Source organism: Salmo trutta, chromosome 38 (genome assembly GCF_901001165.1).
Source record: "Salmo trutta chromosome 38, fSalTru1.1, whole genome shotgun sequence".
Taxonomy (NCBI): Eukaryota; Metazoa; Chordata; class Actinopteri; order Salmoniformes; family Salmonidae; genus Salmo; species Salmo trutta.
In genome coordinates, this window is record NC_042994.1 from 25,305,360 (window position 1) to 25,327,519 (window position 22,160).

Sequence of the window (22,160 nt, forward strand, 5' to 3'; positions counted from 1 at the left end):
TAGTAAACTAGCTAGCAATAGAGTAAACTAGATAGTCATATAATAAACTAGATAGTGATATAGTAAACTAGATAGTCATATAATAAACTAGATAGTAGTTGAGTAAACTAGATAGTAATATAGTAAACTAGATAGGAATATAGTAAACTAGATAGTAGTTGAGTAAACTAGATAGTCATATAATAAACTAGATAGAAATTGAGTAAACTAGCTAGTAATATAGTAAACTAGATGGTAATTGAGTAAAATAGATAGTAATGTAGTGAACTATATAGTAATATAGTAAACTAGCTAGTAATTGAGTAAACTAGCAAGTAATAGTGCAAACTATAAAATAGATAGTAATATAGCAAACTAGATAGTAATTAAGTGAACTAGCTAGTAATTGACTAAACTAGATAGTAATATAATAAACTAGATAGTAGTTGAGTAAACTAGATAGTAATATAGTAAACTAGATAGTAGTTGAGTAAACTAGATAGTCATATAATAAACTAGATAGTAATATAGTAAACTAGATAGTAATATAATAAACTAGATAGTAGTTGAGTAAACTAGATAGTAATATAGTAAACTAGATGGTAATTGAGTAAAATAGATATTAATGTAGTGAACTATATGGTAATATAGTAAACTAGATAGTAATATAGTAAACTAGATAGTAGTTGAGTAAACTAGATAGTCATATAATAAACTAGATAGTAGTTGAGTAAACTAGATAGTCATATAATAAACTAGATAGAAATTGAGTAAACTAGCTAGTAATATAGTAAACTAGATGGTAATTGAGTAAAATAGATATTAATGTAGTGAACTATATAGTAATATAGTAAACTAGCTAGTAATTGAGTAAACTAGCAAGTAATAGTGCAAACTATCTAGTAATAAAGTGAACTAGAAAGTAATTTAGTAAACTAGATAGTGATATAGTAAATTAGATAGTAATAGAGTAAAATAGCTAGTAATACAGTAATCTATCTAGTTTTTGGGTAAACTAGCTAGTAATTTAGTAAACTAGATAGTGATATAGTAAACTAGATAGTAATAGAGTAAAATAGCTAGTAATATACTAATCTATCTAGTATTTGAGTAAACTAGTTAGTAATTTAGTAAACTAGATAGTAATATAGTAAACTAGATGGTGATATAGTAATCTATCTAGTATTTGAGTAAACTAGCTAGTAATTTAGTAAACTAGATAGTAATATAGTAAACTAGATAGTGATATAGTAAACTAGATAGTAATAGAGTAAACTAGCTAGTAATTTAGTAAACTAGATAGTGATATAGTAAACTAGATAGTAATATAGTAAACTAGCTAGTACTTTAGTAAAGTAGATAGTGATATAGTAAACTAGATAGTAATAGAGTAAACTAGCTAGTAATATAGTAAACTAGCTAGTAATAGATAAAACTGGATAGTAATATAGTAAACTAGCTAGTAATTTGTCTGAAATGTTTTGACACTGAATGCGTCTGCCTGCCTGTTGCAAAGGGCCCGGTTACCAATATGCAACATTTATAACATTATTCCCTAGCTTCATGTATTGCACAGTTACGTTTCCATCAAAGAGACGTGTAACTACCCTTCCTGCTACGTGTGGTTCCATGGTTATTACAGTGTGCCGTCAAACATCAACAATAAAACATCTAGCCTCCAAACAGCTGTTAGCCACTGCTCCACGATCCACCAACAACCACTCCACTTGAATCTTTCATTTCCAGCTTGCTTCATTTTAATGGATGGCCAAATGTTCAAGTTTAGGTGGCTAATGAGCCCCGAGACGTTTTATCTCTACATTTCCTTCATAACGCTACTTTTGAAAATGATTTGCTAGGAGATAGCTAAGCGTTCTAGTTTGAAGATGTGGCGACAGTGCGTGGTAAACCACTAGCTATCTATTAACTTGGCACGTCAGTCCAATCAAAGTTACCGGGCATGAGACGTTGATTTATCTGTGGCCAATGACAATGAGCCTTCTTGGGCGGGCACTACTATTGTAAATCAATGGAGCGCCGAAGAACGGGCTTTTGCTGACGAGCAGGTGCTGCGGTGACGTGGTGTCCCCATGAGTGACAGACAGCACCCTGAGCCAATCAAGTACTCTCTGTAATGTCTCTGTCTGCCCCTCCTGCTCAGAGAGAGAAACAAACAGCTGCATCATGGATCTGCTTTACTCAATGATAACTGACCAGAACAACAATACAACGGCAAAACAACCACGTATGCTTTATTAGATCAACAACATCAAAAAAAATGACATTGTTTGCTAACTGATATGATATATTGTTGTGACATGAAATAACATAATTTGCATGCACATCTCCTGGATATCCCCATCTGCCCCACATGACACATCACCACTGTTCACCACATCACATCACCCCATCTCTGTCTGTCTGTCTGTCTGTCTGTCTGTCTGTCTGTCTGTCTGTCTGTCTGTCTGTCTGTCTGTCTGTCTGTCTGTCTGTCTGTCTGTCTGTCTGTCTGTCTGTCTGTCTGTCTGTCTGTCTGTCTGTCTGTCTCTCTCTCTCTCTGTCTGTCTGTCTGTCTGTCTGTCTGTCTCTCTCTCTCTCTCTCTCTCTCTCTCTCTCTCTCTCTCTCTCTCTTCCTCTGTGCCTAAGTTTCTCTCTCTTTCTCTCTTTCTCTCTGCTTCAGTTTCTCTCTCTCTTCCTCACTCTCTCTCTCTTCCTCTGTGCCTAAGTTTCTGTCTCTCTCTCTCTCTCTCTCTCTGAAAACGTTTTACTGACCATCAACATGTCTGTGAAAGTGAGCCGGGAGAGGTCCAAACGTTTTACTGACCATCAACATGTCTGTGAAAGTGAGCCGGGAGAGGTGGGGACCTTCTATCGCCTTCTACATCAAAGAGAACAGTAAAAAGAGAGAAATGAAAAGTCATGCATCCCTCTTCCTCTGCCTCTTTCCTTTTCTATTTATGACCTTGTTAGATATATTCTACCACCCTCTTCCTCCCTCTTCCTCCCTCTTCCTTCCTCTTTCTCTCTTTCTCTCCCTGATTTGATCCATTGTTCTCTTCTGGTCATTACCTCTGATTCCTGCCACTATACTTCCTGTCCCTCCTTCTCTCCATCCTTCTCGACCTCCCTCCCTCCCTCCCTCTCTCTCTAGTGCCAATCACATCACTCATTCTTCTTTCAACTACACTCACCGCAGAGAAAGAAGAGAGGAGAAGAACAATTTGCTAGAAGAGGGAGAGAGATCTGGCTGACAGTGTGATAAGTCTGAAAGGCAGAGAGAGGGAAGGACAGACAAAGGGAGACAGAGAGTTAGATATACAGTACCAGTCAAAAGTTTGGACACACCAACTCATTCAAGGGTTTTTCTTTATTTTTACTATTTTCTACATTGTAGAATAATAGTGGAGACATCAAAACTATGAAATAACACATATCATATAGTAACCAAAAAAGTGTTAAACAAATAAAAATAGATTTTTGATTTTAGATTCTTCAAAGTAGCCTTGGGGACTCTGTTCATTTTTTATTGTTTGTTTCACTTTTGTTTATTATCTATTTCCCATGCCAATAAAGCCCTTTGGATTGAAGCGAGAAAGAGAGAAAGAGAGAGAGAGAGAGAGAGAGAGAGAGAGAGAGAGAAGAGAGAGAGAGAGACAGAGAGACAGAGAGAGAGTGAGAGAGAGTGAGAGAAAATGAGGAGCTCAAACAGGACATTCAAGTAGCTCTACATTAAAGACCCAGAGTATAGACCCTCCCTCCTTCTCTGTAGTAACTCCCCTTCGTTTACCGGACAGACAGATCGTATATTACACCTCCAGGCTCTGCTGTTAGAGCAGGGACAGGCACCAGAGCCCTGCGGGAGAAGACACACTCAGGCTGGGCAGACAGCAAACAGCAGCCCGCTATTGGTCATGGATCTCAGCAGGATAGAGTCAGAAAAAAATGGAATAAGAACAAATAATGTTATATAGTATAATATATACAGTATATACTTAGTACAGTTCAGATGTTGGGAAAAAATAATTGACAATTACCTTTAACAACGGGGTGGCCGGTGATTCGGTTCGGGTCTAGGCTAGGAGACGGTTATCCACGGAAAGACAGTCTCGCTCTCGTATCCGCGGGGTATCACTATCAAAGGGGAGAAGAAGGGATCCAACGCACGCGCAGCCAGGCTCCGGGAAAGCAGGATGGTCCTGTTACGTGCCTCCCGCGTGCAGCTGCTGATGTCGCTACTAACCCTCGTGCCGTGCGAGGTAGGGAAATCAACTATGCATCTATTTATCCATCATTCATTTTCCCCTTTTCCTCTGGACGGTTTGTTGTGGTCGCATGGTGATGGAAAGAGAGAGAGCGAGCCAGCGAGACTGTATGTGTGTGAACAGGGCGCACGCGAGTAGAGTTCCCAAGTGCCGTTCATGAGTGATTTGATCAACTTCTCCTGGTTCTCCTCTTATAAAGGGTAAACGGAGTTGGTAGAGCTGCTGCATGTGTCACAGTGTGTGTGTGTGTGTGTGTCTATGTGTGTGTGTGTCTGTGTGTATTTGTGTCTATGTGTGTGTGTGTGTGTCTGTGTGTGCAAGTGTATGTGTGTTTGTGTGCATGTCTGTGTGTTGTGTGTGTCTGTGTGTGTGTGTGTCTGTGTGTGTTTGTGTCTATGTGTGTGTGTGTGTGTGTGTGTGTGTGTGTGTGTGTGTGTGTGTGTGTGTGTGTGTGTGTGTGTGTGTTCAAGTGTATGTGTGTTTGTGTGCATGTCTGTCTGTTGTGTGTGTTTGTGTCTGTGTGTGTGTGTGTGTGAGTGTGTGTGTGTGTGTCTGTGTGTGTTTGTGTCTATATGTGTGTGTGTGTGTCTGTGTGTTCAAGTGTATGTGTGTTTGTGTGCATGTCTGTCTGTTGTGTGTGTTTGTGTCTGTGTGTGTGTGTGTGTGTGAGTGTGAGTGTGTGTGTGTGTGTGTGTGTGTGTGTGTGTGCACATGTGTGTGCACGTGTTTGTGAGTGTGTGTTTGTACATGTGTGTGTGTGTTACGTGGTGTCACTGTTAGTTGATGTATTCATCTTGTTCTCCACTACCATCTAACAGCCTCTGGTTCTGTCTGTTGGATATGTATCCTGAGGCTATGGCTTCCACTGAACACACACACACTCACACGTACAAACACACACTCACAAACACGTGCACACACACACACACTCACCCACACGCACGCACACACACACACAACACACACACACACACACGGACGCAGACACATGCGCACACACACACACTCACACACGTACACACGTACACACACCACTGATGATAATGTGTTGCATTGTGCTGTGTTATACACACACACACACACAGACACACACACACAGACACACACTCACAAACACGTGCACACACACACACACACACACACACACACACACACACACGCACAGACACACACACACACGCACACACACACACACACACACACACACACACACACACACACACACACACACACACACACACACACACACACACACACTGCTGACGTTACACTTTGCTGTGCTGCTGTCTCTGAACTCCTGGAGTATCCCATCTATCCTAATGTAGTGGTAATAGTAGTAGTAATGATGTGGGAGGCCCCAGAGAAAACATGCATTCACTTACTGCTCCTCAAGCTGCCAGCAAGACAGCTCTAAGATCAGGTCTACAAACTCAGTTGACAGGTATTCGTTAATTTAACTACAGCTCTAGGATCAGATTAGTAATGACCGTATCACCCCATCAATATGGAAGTAATGGTTTTGAGGACAAGGTGAAGCAAGAGGAATTTGCTCTCTGTCTGTCTCCCTTTTTCTCTCAGTCCAATTTCAATTACCTTTCTATTTAAAGGGCTTTATTGGCCTCTATGTAAACTGGAAACCAATTACCTTTCTATTTAAAGGGCTTTATTGGCCTCTATGTAAACTGGAAACCAATTACCTTTCTATTTAAAGGGCTTTATTGGCCTCTATGTAAACTGGAAACCAATTACCTTTCTATTTAAAGGGCTTTATTGGCCTCTATGTAAACTGGAAACCAATTAATTACCTTTCTATTTAAAGGGCTTTATTGGCCTCTATGTAAACTGGAAACCAATTACCTTTCTATTTAAAGGGCTTTATTGGCCTCTATGTAAACTGGAAACCAATTACCTTTCTATTTAAAGGGCTTTATTGGCATGGGAAACATGTTTTTAAATTGCCAAAGCAAGTGAAATAGATATTAAACTCTCTCCCCTTCTCTCGCTCTCTGTGTATCTGCTTCTCTCTGCTGGGTGCTGGCTGTTACTGCTACACCTTCAGGAATTCAGAAATGGACAGAGATTGTCCTAATGCCAATATGGATAAAACAGATAACAAAACCCACCAATCAAAAATGTACAAATGAATGCTCACAGCTGCATAGGACATAATGTCTAAGGCAGCGCTGCCCAAACTCTGTCCTGGGCCCCCCTTGGGTGCACATTCTGGGTTCTGCCCTAGCTGATTCAAATCATCAGAAATGGAATGAAAATGCTGTGTAGTGCTCGGACAAAAACAGTAACTAGTAGAGATACTAGATGTCAGGTAACCAGTAAGTAGTACTACCAGGTGACAGTAGCAGGGAGTCTGTAGTACTACCAGGTGACAATAGCAGGGAGTCTGTAGTACTACCAGGTGACAGTAGCAGGGAGTCTGTAGTACTACCAGGTGACAGTAGCAGGGAATTTGTAGTACTACCAGGTGACAGTATTAGGGAGTTTGTAGTACTACCAGGTGACAGTAGCAGGGAGTTTGTAGTACTACCAGGTGACAGTAGCAGGGAGTCTGTAGTACTACCAGGTGACAGTAGCAGGGAGTCTGTAGTACTACCAGGTGACAATAGCAGGGAGTCTGTAGTACTACCAGGTGACAGTAGCAGGGAGTTTGTAGTACTACCAGGTGACAGTAGCAGGGAGTCAGTTAGCCAGTCTGTAGTACTACCAGCTGACAGTAGCAGGGAGTCTGTAGTACTACCAAGTGACAGTAGCAGGGAGTCTGTAGTACTACCAGGTGACAATAGCAGGGAGTCGGGTAACCAGTCTATAGTACTACCAGGTGACAGTAGCAGGGAGTCTGTAGCACTACCAGGTGACAATAGCAGGTAGTCTGTAGTACTACCAGGTGACAATAGCACGGAGTCAGGTAATTAGTCTGTAGTACTACCAGGTGACAATAGCAGGGAGTCTGTAGTACTACCAGGTGACAGTAGCAGGGAGTTTGTAGTACTACCAGGTGACAGTAGCAGGGAGTCAGTTAGCCAGTCTGTAGTACTACCAGCTGACAGTAGCAGGGAGTCTGTAGTACTACCAAGTGACAGTAGCAGGGAGTCTGTAGTACTACCAGGTGACAATAGCAGGGAGTCGGGTAACCAGTCTATAGTACTACCAGGTGACAGTAGCAGGGAGTCTGTAGCACTACCAGGTGACAATAGCAGGTAGTCTGTAGTACTACCAGGTGACAATAGCACGGAGTCAGGTAATTAGTCTGTAGTACTACCAGGTGACAATAGCAGGGAGTCTGTAGTACTACCAGGTGACAGTAGCAGGGAGTCTGTAGTACTACCATGTGACAGTAGCAGGGAGTCAGGTAGCCAGTCTGTAGTACTACCAGCTGACAGTAGCAGGGAGTCTGTAGCACTACCAGGTGACAATAGCAAGGAGTCAGGTAGCCAGTCTGTAGTACTACCAGGTGACAGTAACAGGGAGTCTGTAGTACTACCAGGTGACAATATCAGGGAGTCAGGTAACCAGTCTATAGTACTACCAGGTGACAGTAACAGGGAGTCTGTAGTACTACCAGGTGACAATATCAGGGAGTCAGGTAACCAGTGTATAGTACTACCAGGTGACAGTAGCAGGGAGTCTGTAGTACTACCAGGTGACAATAGCAGGGAGTCAGGTAATCAGTCTGTAGTACTACCAGTTGACAGTAGCAGGGAGTCTGTAATACTACCAGGTGACAGTAGCAGGGAGTCTGTAGTGCTACCAGGTGACAGTAGCAGGGAATCTGTAGTACTGCCAGGTGACAATTGCAGGGAGTCAGGTAACCAGTCTGTAGTACTACCAGGTGACAGTAGCAGGGAGTCTGTAGTACATCCAGGTGACAGTACCAGGGAGTCTGTAGTACTACCAGGTGACAATAGCAGGGAGTCAGGTAACGAGTCTGTAGTACTACCAGGTGACAGTAGCAGGGAGTCTGTAATTCTACCAGGTGACAATAGCAGGGAGTCTGTAGTACTACCAGGTGACAGTAGCAGGGAGTCATGTAACCAGTCTGTAGTACTACCAGGTGACAGTAGCAGGGAGTCTGTAGTTCTACCAGGTGACAGTAGCAGGAAGTCTGTAGTGCTACCAGGTGACAGTAGCAGGGAGTCTGTAGTACTACCAGGTGAGAGTAGCAGGGAGTCTGTAGTACTACCAGGTGACGATAGCAAGGAGTCAGGTTACCAGTCTGTAGTACTACCAGGTGACAGTAGCAGGGAGTCCGTAGTACTACCAGGTGCCAATAGCAGGGAGTCTGTAGTACTACCATGTGCCAATAGCAGGGAGTCAGGTAACCAGCCTGTGGTACTACCAGGTGCCAATAGCAGGGAGTCAGGTAACCAGCCTGTGGTACTACCAGGTGCCAATAGCAGGCAGTCAGGTAACCAGTCTGTAGTACTACCAGGTGACAATAGCAGGGAGACAGGTAACCAGTCTGTAATACTACCAGGTGACATTAGTAGGGAGTCTGTAATTCTACCAGGTGACAATAGCAGGAGTCTGTAGTACTACCAGGTGACAGTAGCACGGAGTCTGTAGTACTACCAGGTGACAATAGCAGGGAGTCTGTAGTACTTCCAGGTGACAATAGCAGGCAGTCAGGTAACCAGCCTGTTGTACTACCAGATGACAATAGCAGGGAGTCTGTAGTACTACCAGGTGCTAATAGCAGGCAGTCAGGTAACCAGTCTGTAGTACTACCAGGTGACAATAGCAGGGAGACAGGTAACCAGTCTGTAATACTACCAGGTGACATTAGTAGGGAGTCTGTAATTCTACCAGGTGACAATAGCAGGGAGTCTGTAGTACTACCAGGTAACAGTAGCAGGGAGTCTGTAATACTACCAGGTAACAGTAGCAGGGAGTCTGTAGTACTACCAGGTGACAATAGCAGGGAGACAGGTAACCAGTCTGTAATACTACCAGGTGACATTAGTAGGGAGTCTGTAATTCTACCAGGTGACAATAGCAGGGAGTCTGTACTACTACCAGGTGACAGTAGCACGGAGTCTGTAGTACTACCAGGTGACAATAGCAGGGAGTCTGTAGTACTTCCAGGTGACAATAGCAGGCAGTCAGGTAACCAGCCTGTTGTACTACCAGATGACAATAGCAGGGAGTCTGTAGTACTACCAGGTGACAATAGCAGGCAGTCAGGTAAGCAGTCTGTAGTACTACCAGGTGACAATAGCAGGGAGTCTGTAGTACTACCAGGTGACAGTAACAGGCAGTCAGGTTACCAATCTGTATGCTACCAGGTGACAATAGCAGGGAGTCTGTAGTACTACCAGGTGACAATAGCAGGGAGTCTGTTGTACTACCAGGTGACAGTAGCAGGGAGTCTTTAGTACTACCAGGTGCCAATAGCAGGGAGTCTGTAGTACTACCAGGTGACAATAGCAGGCAGTCAGGTAACCAGTCTGTAGTACTACCAGGTGCCAATAGCAGGGAGTCTGTAGTACTACCAGGTGCCAATAGCAGGGAGTCAGGTAACCAGCCTGTGGTACTACCAGGTTCCAATAGCAGGGAGTCAGGTAACCAGCCTGTGGTACTACCAGGTGACAATAGCAGACAGTCAGGTAAACAGACTGTAGTAGTCATTCCTAGCCACAAGGGGGCAGTGTGGTCTCAGACATGGTGTAAGTAGGCTCTGGGTAGTCTCATATCATGTAGTACTGTGTGGATACTCAAGGGGGCGGTACTGAGTTATAATATATTCTGATTTTAGGTGTTCACACAGGGACACTTACACTTACACAACCACACACACACATGCACACACACACACACACACACACACACACACACACACACACACACACACACACACACACACACACACACACACACTGGAGACTCATATCTCCCTCACTAGCTTTAGAAGCTGGGAAAATACCATTAAATGGAACATTTTGTAAGAAGGAGAGCAGATAATGAAGAAGAGAGAGGCAGAGAGAGAGAGGAGAGAGGGAGAGGAGAGAGGAGAGAGAGAGAGAGAGAGAGAGAGAGAGAGAGAGAGAGAGAGAGAGAGAGAGAGAACCACTGCACAACAGCAGAACCTGAGACGGAGCTGCATTTCCTGACAAAATGTCAAAAATATAAAACAATTAGAGAGTGTCATTTCCCCAAATTTGAAATCCTTATTCAAGGTTTTAAAGACCTCTCTGATGAGGATAGGCTACCCATCCTGTTGGGGGAGGACGCAGAGAGCTGTGGGTTGGCAGTGCACTACATTGCTGCCTGCCATAAGTTGAGGGACAGTGTCTGACAGACCAATAAACCTGCACATGTCCTCAACTGTATGATTATTGTTATTGTTGAATGTATGGTTATATTGACCGTTGGTTATTGTTGTTACTGTTGTCCCGTTGACAATTTTTGATTCTCATTTTTATTTATATTGTAAATATCCAAAGTAAGCTTTGGCAATATGTACATTGTTACGTCATGCCAATAAAGCGAATTGAATTGAATTGAATTGAATTGAGAGGAGAGAGGAGAGAGAAAGGAGAGAGGAGAGCGAGATGAGCGAGAGAGAGAGAGAGAGAGAGAGGGTAGAGAGAAAGGAGAGAGGAGAGAGAAAGGAAAGATGAGAGCGAGAGAGAGAGAGAATGAGAGAGAGAGGAGAGGGAGAGAGAGAGAGAGAGAAAGAGAGAAGAGAGAGAGAAAGGAGAGAGAGCGAGAGAGAGAGAGAGAGAGAGAATGAGAGAGAGAGGAGAGGGAGAGAGAGAGAGAGAGAAAGAGAGAAGAGAGAGAGAAAGGAGAGAGAGCGAGAGAGAGAGAGAGAGAGAGAACCACTGCACAACAGCAGAACCTGAGACGGAGCTGCATTTCCTGACAAAATGTCAAAAATATAAAACAATTAGAGAGTGTCATTTCCCCAAATTTGAAATCCTTATTCAAGGTTTTAAAGACCTCTCTGATGAGGATAGGCTACCCATCCTGTTGGGGGAGGACGCAGAGAGCTGTGGGTTGGCAGTGCACTACATTGCTGCCTGCCATAAGTTGAGGGACAGTGTCTGACAGACCAATAAACCTGCACATGTCCTCAACTGTATGATTATTGTTATTGTTGAATGTATGGTTATATTGACCGTTGGTTATTGTTGTTACTGTTGTCCCGTTGACAATTTTTGATTCTCATTTTTATTTATATTGTAAATATCCAAAGTAAGCTTTGGCAATATGTACATTGTTACGTCATGCCAATAAAGCGAATTGAATTGAATTGAATTGAATTGAGAGGAGAGAGGAGAGAGAAAGGAGAGAGGAGAGCGAGATGAGCGAGAGAGAGAGAGAGAGAGAGAGGGTAGAGAGAAAGGAGAGAGGAGAGAGAAAGGAAAGATGAGAGCGAGAGAGAGAGAGAATGAGAGAGAGAGGAGAGGGAGAGAGAGAGAGAGAGAAAGAGAGAAGAGAGAGAGAAAGGAGAGAGAGCGAGAGAGAGAGAGAGAGAGAGAGAATGAGAGAGAGAGGAGAGGGAGAGAGAGAGAGAGAGAAAGAGAGAAGAGAGAGAGAAAGGAGAGAGAGCGAGAGAGAGAAATAGGTACATTTTGTCACTCGTTTTGTTCAATATCATGAAGTCATTTCACTTGGCAGAACGTCAGCCTGTTGGCCATTCCAATTAAGCAAATTGAGAAGGTGGTGTGTGTCTTTAGTCAGTCTCTGTGCTCAGTCAGTGTGTGGGAGTGTATACCAGCAGGAGGGAGGGAGGATAAAACCCAGAGCATAGCTGGCTCTGTCTCAGTCTTTCTCTGGCAAGCTACAGAGTACAGACCTTAGGATTACACTCCACACTCCTATTTTCAATCTCTCTCTCCTCTCTCTCTCCTCTCTCTCTCCTCTCTCGCTCCTCTACCTCATTCTCTCTCTCCTCTCTCTCTCTCTCTCTCTCTCCTCTCTCTCTCTCCTCTCTCTCTCCCTCTCTCTCCTCTCTCTCTCCTCTCTCTCTCCTCTCTCTCTCCCTCTCTCTCCTCTCCCTCTCTCTCGTTCCCCCCTCTCTCTCTCCTCTCTCTCTCTCTCTCTCCTCTCTCTCTCGTCTCTCTCCGTATGTGACTCTCTCAGTACTGGGATCTATAGGTTGCTACTGTTAGAAGACACTGTGGAAGCGGTAGAGGGAGTAGCTGGGACTTTTGCATCGATGCCTTCATAAGGACTGGAGCTCTATCGTTGTCTAGTGGATCGCTACCTGGACTGCACTAAGCTCTGGGACGTGGTTGAGGAACTGTTGGGACTTGGTTGAGGGACTGTTGGGACGTGGTTGAGGAACCATTGGGACGTGGTTGAGGGACTGTTGGGACGTGGTTGAGGAACCGTTGGGACTTGGTTGAGGGACTGTTGGGACGTGGTTGAGGAACCGTTGGGACTTGGTTGAGGGACTGTTGGGACGTGGTTGAGGAACCGTTGGGACTTGGTTGAGGAACCGTTGGGACGTGGTTGAGGGACTGTTGGGACGTGGTTGAGGAACCGTTGGGACTTGGTTGAGGGACTGTTGGGACTTGGTGGAGGGACTGTTGGGGACTTTAGCAGGTCTTCCAGGCAGATTTGTAGACTCTTTTGGAGCAGAGTGTTAAGGATCCGGTCCTGTCCTCAACGTGTGAGCATCTCTCTGTGGGTTCATGAGTGGATAGCAGGTCTGTGTGATTTGGTGTGTGTGAGTGAGTGTGTGACTTGGTGTGTGTGACTTGGTGAGGGTGACTTGGTGTGTGTGACTTGGTGAGGGTGACTTGGTGTGTGATTTGGTGTGTGTGTGAACGTTCCTGTGTGTGTGTGAGTGTGTGACTTGGTGTGTGTGTGACTGTGTATGTGATTCGGTGTGTGAGCGTGTGTGTGATTTGGTGTGTGTGAGCATTCCTGAGTGTGTGTGTGTGTGTGTGTGTGAGTGTGTGATTTAGTGTGTGTGAGTGAGTGTGTGACTTGGTGTGTGTGAGCGTTCCTGTATGTGTGTGTGTGTGTGTGTGTGAGTGTGTGATTTAGTGTGTGTAAGTGAGTGAGTGACTTGGTGTGTGTGAGCGTTCCTGTATGTGTGTGTGTGTGTGTGAGTGTGTGATTTAGTGTGTGTGAGTGAGTGAGTGACTTGGTGTGTGTGAGCGTTCCTGTATGTGTGTGTGTGAGAGTGTGAGTGTGTGATTTAGTGTGTGTGAGTGAGTGACTTGGTGTGTGTGAGCGTTCCTGTATGTGTGTGGGTGTGTGAGTGTGTGACTTGGTGTGTGTGAGCGTTCCTGTATGAGTGTGTGACTTGGTGTGTGTGAGCGTTCCTGTATGTGTGTGTGTGTGTGTGTGTGCTAGCTCAGCCAGGATGAGTGTTCCCATGTTAAAGATTGGAGCGGTGCTGAGCACCATGGCCATGGTGACTAACTGGATGTCCCAGACACTGCCCTCTCTAGTGGGGCTCAACGCCACCAGTCCTGATGGAAACCACCAGAGGATCATCAGCGTACGTACACACACACACACACACACACACACACACACACACACACACACACACACACACACACACACTCACACTCACACACACACACACACACACACACACACACACACACACACACACACACACACACACACACACGTACACACATACGCACGCACGCACACACACACACTTACGCACGCACTCACGCACACAAACACACACACACACACTCACTCACACACACATACACACACATACATACACGCACACACACACACGCGCACACTCACACGTACACGCGCACGCGCACACACACATATGCACGCACTCATACATACACAGACACACACACACACATACACACGCACACAGCGATGGACACAGAGTAATGGACACACAGGGACGCAGACAGAGACATACATAAAGACACAGACCTGAACCAGAAATCTCTCCTGCTGTGTGACTGGGTGGGACAAACACAGACCTGAACCAGACATCTCTCCTGCTGTGTGACTGGGTGGAACAAACACAGACCTGAACCAGACATCTCTCCTGCTGTGTGTGACTGGGTGGGACAAACACAGACCTGAACCAGACATCTCTCCTGCTGTGTGACTGGGTGGGACAAACACAGACCTGAACCAGACATCTCTCCTGCTGTGTGTGACTGGGTGGGACAAACACAGACCTGAACCAGACATCTCTCCTGCTGTGTGACTGGGTGGAACAAACACAGACCTGAACCAGACATCTCTCCTGCTGTGTGACTGGGTGGAACAAACACAGACCTGAACCAGACATCTCTCCTGCTGTGTGACTGGGTGGGACAAACACAGACCTGAACCAAAAATCTCTCCTGCTGTGTGACTGGGTGGAACAAACACAGACCTGAACCAGACATCTCTCCTGCTGTGTGACTGGGTGGAACAAACACAGACCTGAACCAGACATCTCTCCTGCTGTGTGTGACTGGGTGGGACAAGCACAGACCTGAACCAGACATCTCTCCTGCTGTGTGTGACTGGGTGGAACGAACACAGACCTGAACCAGACATCTCTCCTGCTGTGTGTGACTGGGTGGGACAAACACAGACCTGAACCAGACATCTCTCCTGCTGTGTGACTGGGTGGAACAAACACAGACCTGAACCAGACATATCTCCTGCTGTGTGATTGGGTGGAACAAACACAGACCTGAACCAGACATCTCTCCTGCTGTGTGACTGGGTGGAACAAACACACACCTGAACCAGACATCTCTCCTGCTGTGTGACTGGGTGGAACAAACACAGACCTGATCCAGACATCTCTCCTGCTGTGTGTGACTGGGCGGAACAAACACAGACCTGAACCAGACATCTCTCCTGCTGTGTGACTGGGTGGAACAAACACAGACCTGAACCAGACATCTCTCCTGCTGTGTGTGACTGGGTGGAACAAACACAGACCTGAACCAGACATCTCTCCTGCTGTTTGTGACTGGGTGGAACAAACACAGACCTGAACCAGACATCTCTCCTGCTGTGTGACTGGGTGGGAAAAACAAGCTTTGCATTTGTGTCGGTTCGATTTTGTGCTCTTTGTCTCCTGTGTATGAGAGACAGAGGAGAGAGAGAAAGAGAGAGAGAGAGGAGAGATGGGGAAGACAGACAGGATAGAAGGACGAGAGGGAGGGAGTCAGAAAGCGAGAATGAAAGAGTGACAGAAAGAGGGGGAAGGAGAGATCATGCATCTAAATATCTCAGGAAACACAACCATCCATCTGTGAGAGATACTATTACAGTTATGAGTCACACACACACACACACACACACACACACACACACACACACACACACACACACACACACACACACACACACACACACACACACACACACGCACGCACACACACAGAGCCAACGAAACGAGGTTTCTGTCCCCCTGAGGAATGGTGACTAACCCACATGGACTGGGTCGTCCTGGCAACCCCAGACCTGGCCGGTGGTCCTGTTGAACTCAGTTGGGAGAGCAGGGCACTTGCAATGCCAGGGCAGTGGATCTGAGTCCTATTACAACCCAGAAATAACATGCACACATGACTCTATGTCTCCTTGGATTAAAGTGTCTGCTAAATGGTATCTATTATTATGTTTCTGGTCACTGGCTGTAACACACACACACACACACGAACACACACGAACACACACACACACACACACACACACACACACACACACACACACACACACACACACACACACACACACACACACACACACACACACACACAGTGGATTCATAGTAATGCTATAGTGGTGTTATAGTGGTGTTATGGTGATGTTATAGTGGTGTTATAGTGATGTTATAGTGGTGTTATAGTGATTTTATAGTGGGGTTATAGTGATGTTATGTTATTGTGGCGTTATAGTGATGTTATAGTGATGTTATAGTGGTGTTATAGTGATGTTATAGTGGTGTTATAGTGGTGTTATAGTGATGTTATAGTTATGTTATAGTGGTGTTATAGTGATGTTATAGTGGCGTTATAGGGATGTTATGTTATAGTGGTGTTATAGTGGTGTTACAGTGATGTTATAGTGGTGTAATAGTGATGTTATAGTGATGTTATGTTATAGTGGCGTTATAGTGGCGTTATAGTGGTGTTATAGTGATGTTATGTTATAGTGGCGTTATAGTGGCGTTATAGTGGTGTTATAGTGATGTTATGTTATAGTGATGTTATAGGGATGTTGTTGTGGTGTTATAGTGGTGTTATGTTGTCCTGGTATTATAGTGGTGTTATAGTGGTGTTATAGTGGTGTTATAGTGATGTTATGTTTTTGTGGTATTATAGTGGTATTATGTTATAGTGGTTTTATAGTGATGTTATAGTTGTGTTATAGTGATGTTATAGTGGTGTTATAGTGATGTTATGGTGGTGTTATAGTAGTCCCGTGTGGCTCAGTTGGTAGAGCATGGTGTTTGCAACGCCAGGGTTGTGGGTTCGATTCCCGCGGTGTACCAGTATGAAAAATAAGAGAAAAAAAAAGTATGAAATGTATGCATTCGCTACTGTAAGTCGCGCTGGATAAGAGCGTCTGCTAAATGACAAAAATTTATGAAAATGAATAGTGATGTTATGTTATAGTGATGTTATGGTGATGTATAGTTATGTTATAGTGATGTTATGTTATGGTGGTGCTATAGTGATGTTATGTTATAGTGGTGTTATAGTGATGTTATGGTGATGTTATAGTTATGTTATAGTGATGTTAAGTTATGGTGGTGTTAGAGTGATGTTATAGTATTGTTATGTTATAGTGATGTGAGAGTGGTGTTATAGTGATGTTATGTTATAGTGGTGTTATAGTGGTGTTATAGTGGTATTATAGTGATGTTATGTTATAGTGGTGTTATAATGGTGTCATAGTGGTGTTATAGTTATATTATAGTGGTGTTACAGTGGTGTTATAGTGATGTTATGTTATAGTTATGTTATAGGGATGTTATTGTGGTATTATAGTGGTATTATGTTATAGTGGTTTTATAGTGATGTTATAGTTGTGTTATAGTGATGTTATAGTGGTGTTATAATGATGTTATAGTGGTGTTATAGTGATGTTATGGTGGTGTTATAGTAGTCCCATGTGGCTCAGTTGGTAGAGCATGGTGTTTGCAACGCCAGGGTTGTGGGTTCAATTCCCACGGGGGACCAGTACGAAAAATAAGAGAAAAAAAAGTATGAAACGTATGCATTCGCTCCTGTAAGTCGCTCTGGATAAGAGCGTCTTCTAAATGACAAAAATGTATGAAAATGAATAGTGATGTTATAGTTATTTTATAGTGATGTTATGTTATAGTGATGTTATAGTGATGTTATGTTATAGTGATGTTATAGTGATGTTATGTTATAGTGGTGTTATAGTGGTGTTATAGTGATGTTATGGTGGTGTTATAGTGATGTTATAGTGGTGTTATATTGGTGTTATTGTGATGTTATAGTGGTGTTATAGTGGTGTTATGTTATAGTGGTGTTATAGTGATGTTATAGTGATGTTATTGTGGTGTTATAGTGGTGTTATAGTGATGTTATAGTGGTGTTATAGTGGTGTTATAGTGATGTCATGTTGCAGTGGTGTTATAGTGATGTTATGGTGGTGTTATAGTGGTGTTATAGTGATGTTATGTTATAGTGGTGTTATAGTGATGTTATGGTGATGTTATAGTTATGATATAGTAATGTTATGTTATGGTGGTGCTATAGTGATGGTATAGGGATGTTATGTTATAGTGGTGTTATAGTGATGTTATGGTGATGTTATAGTTATGTTATAGTGATGTTAAGTTATGGTGGTGTTAGAGTGATGTTATAGTATTGTTATGTTATACTGGTGTTATAGTGATGTGAGAGTGGTTTTATAGTGATGTTATGTTATGGTGGTGTTATAGTGGTATTATGGTGATGTTATGTTATAGTGGTGTTATAGTGGTGTTATAGTGGTGTTATGTTATAGTGGTGTTATAGTGGTGTTATAATGGTGTCATAGTGGTGTTATAGTTATATTATAGTGTTTTTACAGTTGTGTTATAGTGATGTTATGTTATAGTTATGTTATAGGGATGTTATAGTGGTGTTATAGTTACATTTACATTTAAGTCATTTAGCAGACGCTCTTATCCAGAGCGACTTACAAATTGGTGCATTCACCTTAAGATATCCAGTGGAACAACCACTTTACAATAGTGCATCTAAATCTTTTGGGGGGGGGGGGGGGGCGTGGTGAGGCGTCGTGAGGGAGCTTGTTCCACCATTGGGGTGCCAGAGCAGCGAACAGTTTTGAATGGGCTGAGCGGGAGCTGTGCTTCCTCAGAGGTAGGGAGGCGAGCAGGCCAGAGGTGGATGAACGCAGTGCCCTTGTTTGGGTGTAGGGCCTGATCAGAGCCTGAAGGTACGGAGGTGCCGTTCCCCTCACAGCTCCGTAGGCAAGCACCATGGACTTGTAGCGGATGCGAGCTTCAACTGGAAGCCAGTGGAGAGAGCGGAGGAGCGGGGTGACGTGAGAGATCTTGGGAAGGTTGAACACCAGACGGGCTGCGGCGTTCTGGATGAGTTGTAGGGGTTTAATGGCACAGGCAGGGAGCCCAGCCAACAGCGAGTTGCAGTAATCCAGACGGGAGATGACAAGTGCCTGGACTAGGACCTGCGCCGCTTCCTGTGTGAGGCAGGGTCGTACTCTGCGAATGTTGTAGAGCATGAACCTACAGGATCGGGTCACCGCCTTGATGTTAGTGGAGAACAACAGGGTGTTGTCCAGGGTCACGCCAAGGTTCTTAGCACTCTGGGAGGAGGACACAAGGGAGTTGTCAACCGTGATGGCGAGATCATGGAACGGGCAGTCCTTCCCTGGGAGGAGGAGCAGCTCCGTCTTGCCGAGGTTCAGCTTGAGGTGGTGAGCCGTCATCCACACTGATATGTCTGCCAGACATGCAGAGATGCGATTCGCCACCTGGTTATCAGAAGGGGGAAAGGAGAAGATTAATTGTGTGTCGTCTGCGTAGCAATGATAGGAGAGACCATGTGAGGATATGACCGAGCCAAGTGACTTGGTGTATAGTGAGAATAGGAGAGGGCCTAGAACAGAGCCCTGGGGGACACCAGTGGTGAGAGCACGTGGTGCGGAGACAGATTCTCACCACGCCACCTGGTAGGAGCGACCTGTCAGGTAGGACGCAATCCAAGCGTGGGCCGCGCCGGAGATGCCCAGCTCGGAGAGGGTGGAGAGGAGGATCTGATGGTTCACGGTATCAAAGGCAGCAGATAGGTCTAGAAGGATGAGAGCAGAGGAGAGAGAGTTAGCTTTAGCAGTGCGGAGAGCCTCCGTGACACAGAGAAGAGCAGTCTCAGTTGAATGCCCAGTCTTGAAACCTGACTGATTAGGATCAAGAAGGTCATTCTGAGAGAGATAGCAGGAGAGCTGGCCAAGGACGGCACGTTCAAGAGTTTTGGAGAGAAAAGAAAGAAGGGATACTGGTCTGTAGTTGTTGATATCGGAGGGATCGAGTGTAGGTTTTTTCAGAAGGGGTGCAACTCTCGCTCTCTTGAAGACGGAAGGGACGTAGCCAGCGGTCAAGGATGAGTTGATGAGCGAGGTGAGGTAGGGGAGAAGGTCTCCGGAAATGGTCTGGAGAAGAGAGGAGGGGATAGGGTCAAGTGGGCAGGTTGTTGGGCGGCCGGCCATCACGAGACGCGAGATTTCATCTGGAGAGAGAGGGGAGAAAGAGGTCAAAGCACAGGGTAGGGCAGTGTGAGCAGGACCAGCGGTGTCGTTTGGCTTAGCAAACGAGGATCGGATGTCATCAGCCTTCTTTTCAAAATGGTTGACGAAGTCATCCGCAGAGAGAGAGGAGGGGGGGAGGGGGAGGAGGATTCAGGAGGGAGGAGAAGGTAGCAAAGAGCTTCCTAGGGTTAGAGGCAGATGCTTGGAATTTAGAGTGGTAGAAGGTGGCTTTAGCAGCAGAGACAGAAGAGGAAAATGTAGAGAGGAGGGCGTGAAAGGATGCCAGGTCCGCAGGGAGGCGAGTTTTCCTCCATTTCCGCTCGGCTGCCCGGAGCCCTGTTCTGTGAGCTCGCAGTGAGTCGTCGAGCCACGGCGCAGGAGTGGAGGACCGAGCCGGCCTGGAGGATAGGGGACAGAGAAAATCGAAGGATGCAGAAAGGGAGGAGAGGAGGGTTGAGGAGGCAGAATCAGGAGATAGGTTGGAGAAGGTTTGAGCAGAGGGAAGAGATGATAGGATGGAAGAGGAGAGAGTAGCGGGAGAGAGAGAGCGAAGGTTGGGACGGCGCAATACCATCCGAGTAGGGGCAGAGTGAGAAGTGTTGGATGAGAGCGAGAGGGAAAAGGATACAAAGTAGTGGTCGGAGACTTGGAGGGGAGTTGCAATGAGATTAGTGGAAGAACAGCATCTAGTAAAGATGAGGTCAAGCGTATTGCCTGCCTTGTGAGTAGGGGGGGAAGGTGAGAGGGTGAGGTCAAAGGAGGAGAGGAGTGGAAAGAAGGAGGCAGAGAGGAATGAGTCAAAGGTAGACGTGGGGAGGTTAAAGTCACCCAGAACTGTGAGAGGTGAGCCATCCTCAGGGAAGGAACTTATCAAGGCATCAAGCTCATTGATGAACTCTCCAAGGGAACCTGGAGGGCGATAAATGATAAGGATGTTAAGCTTGAAAGGGCTAGTAACTGTGACAGCATGGAATTCAAATGAGGAGATAGACAGATGGGTCAGGGGAGAAAGAGAGAATGTCCACTTGGGAGAGATGAGGATTCCATTGCCACCACCCCGCTGGCTCGATGCTCTAGCGGTATGCGAGAACACGTAGGCAGACGAGGAGAGAGCAGTAGGAGTAGCAGTGTTATCTGTGGTAATCCATGTTTCCGTCAGCGCCAGGAAGTCTAGGGACTGGAGGGTAGCATAGGCTGAGATGAACTCAGCCTTGTTGGCCGCAGACCGGCAGTTCCAGAGGCTGCCGGAGACCTGGAACTCCACGTGGGTCATGCGCGCTGGGACCACCAGGTTAGAGTGGCAGCGGCCACGCGGTGTGAAGCGTTTGTATGGCCTGTGCAGAGGGGAGAGAACAGGGATAGCCAGACACATAGTTGACAAGCTACAGAAGAGGCTACGCTAATGCAAAGGAGATTGGAATGACAAGTGGTCTACACGTCTCGAATGTTCAGAAAGTTAAGCTTACGTTGCGAAAATCTTATTGACTAAAATGACGAAAATGCTAGCTAACTAACACAACACTACACTAATCAAGTCGTTCCGTTGTAATGTAATAGTTTCTACAGTGCTGCTAGTCGGTAGAGGTTGGCTATTATACAAAAGCAACTTTGTAGCTAGCTAACATAACACTAATCAAGACGTTCCTTTGTAACGGATTTAGTTTCTACAATGCTGCTCGTCGGTAATAGTTGGCTGGGTATGGAACAATGGCGTCGCGGGGGACGGAAATAGCTGGCTAGCTAACCTAGCTAGCCTCGATAATTACTAAACTACACAATTATCAAGCTATGACAAAGACAGCTATGTAGCTAGCTAGCTAACACTGCACTAGTCAAATCGTTCCGTTGTAATGTAATAGTTTCTACAGTGCTGCTAGTCGGTAGAGGTTGGCTATTATACAAAAGCAACTTTGTAGCTAGCTAACATAACACTAATCAAGACGTTCCTTTGTAACGTATTTAGTTTCTACAATGCTGCTCGTCGGTAATAGTTGGCTGGGTATGGAACAATGGCGTCGCGGGGGACGGAAATAGCTGGCTAGCTAACCTAGCTATTACTAAACTACACAATTATCAAGCTATGACAAAGACAGCTATGTAGCTAGCTAGCTAACACTGCACTAGTCAAATCGTTCCGTTGTAATGTATTAGTATCTACAGCGCTGCTAGTCGGTAGCGGTTGGCTAGCTAGCGGTGTTGACTAGC

General features: G+C 45.1%; 1 protein-coding gene across 1 annotated transcript in view; it reads left to right on the forward strand.

Moving 5' to 3' along the window:
* Positions 1 to 13,464: 13,464 nt before the first annotated feature.
* Positions 13,465 to 22,160, forward strand: part of LOC115178367 (noelin-2) — a 78,852-nt gene continuing 70,156 nt past the window's right edge. Inside the window, exon 1 of the mRNA XM_029739525.1 lies at positions 13,465 to 13,713. Coding sequence (XP_029595385.1) covers positions 13,576 to 13,713 — 138 coding nt within the window. The 5' untranslated portion in view covers positions 13,465 to 13,575. The remainder of the gene's footprint in view (positions 13,714 to 22,160) is intronic.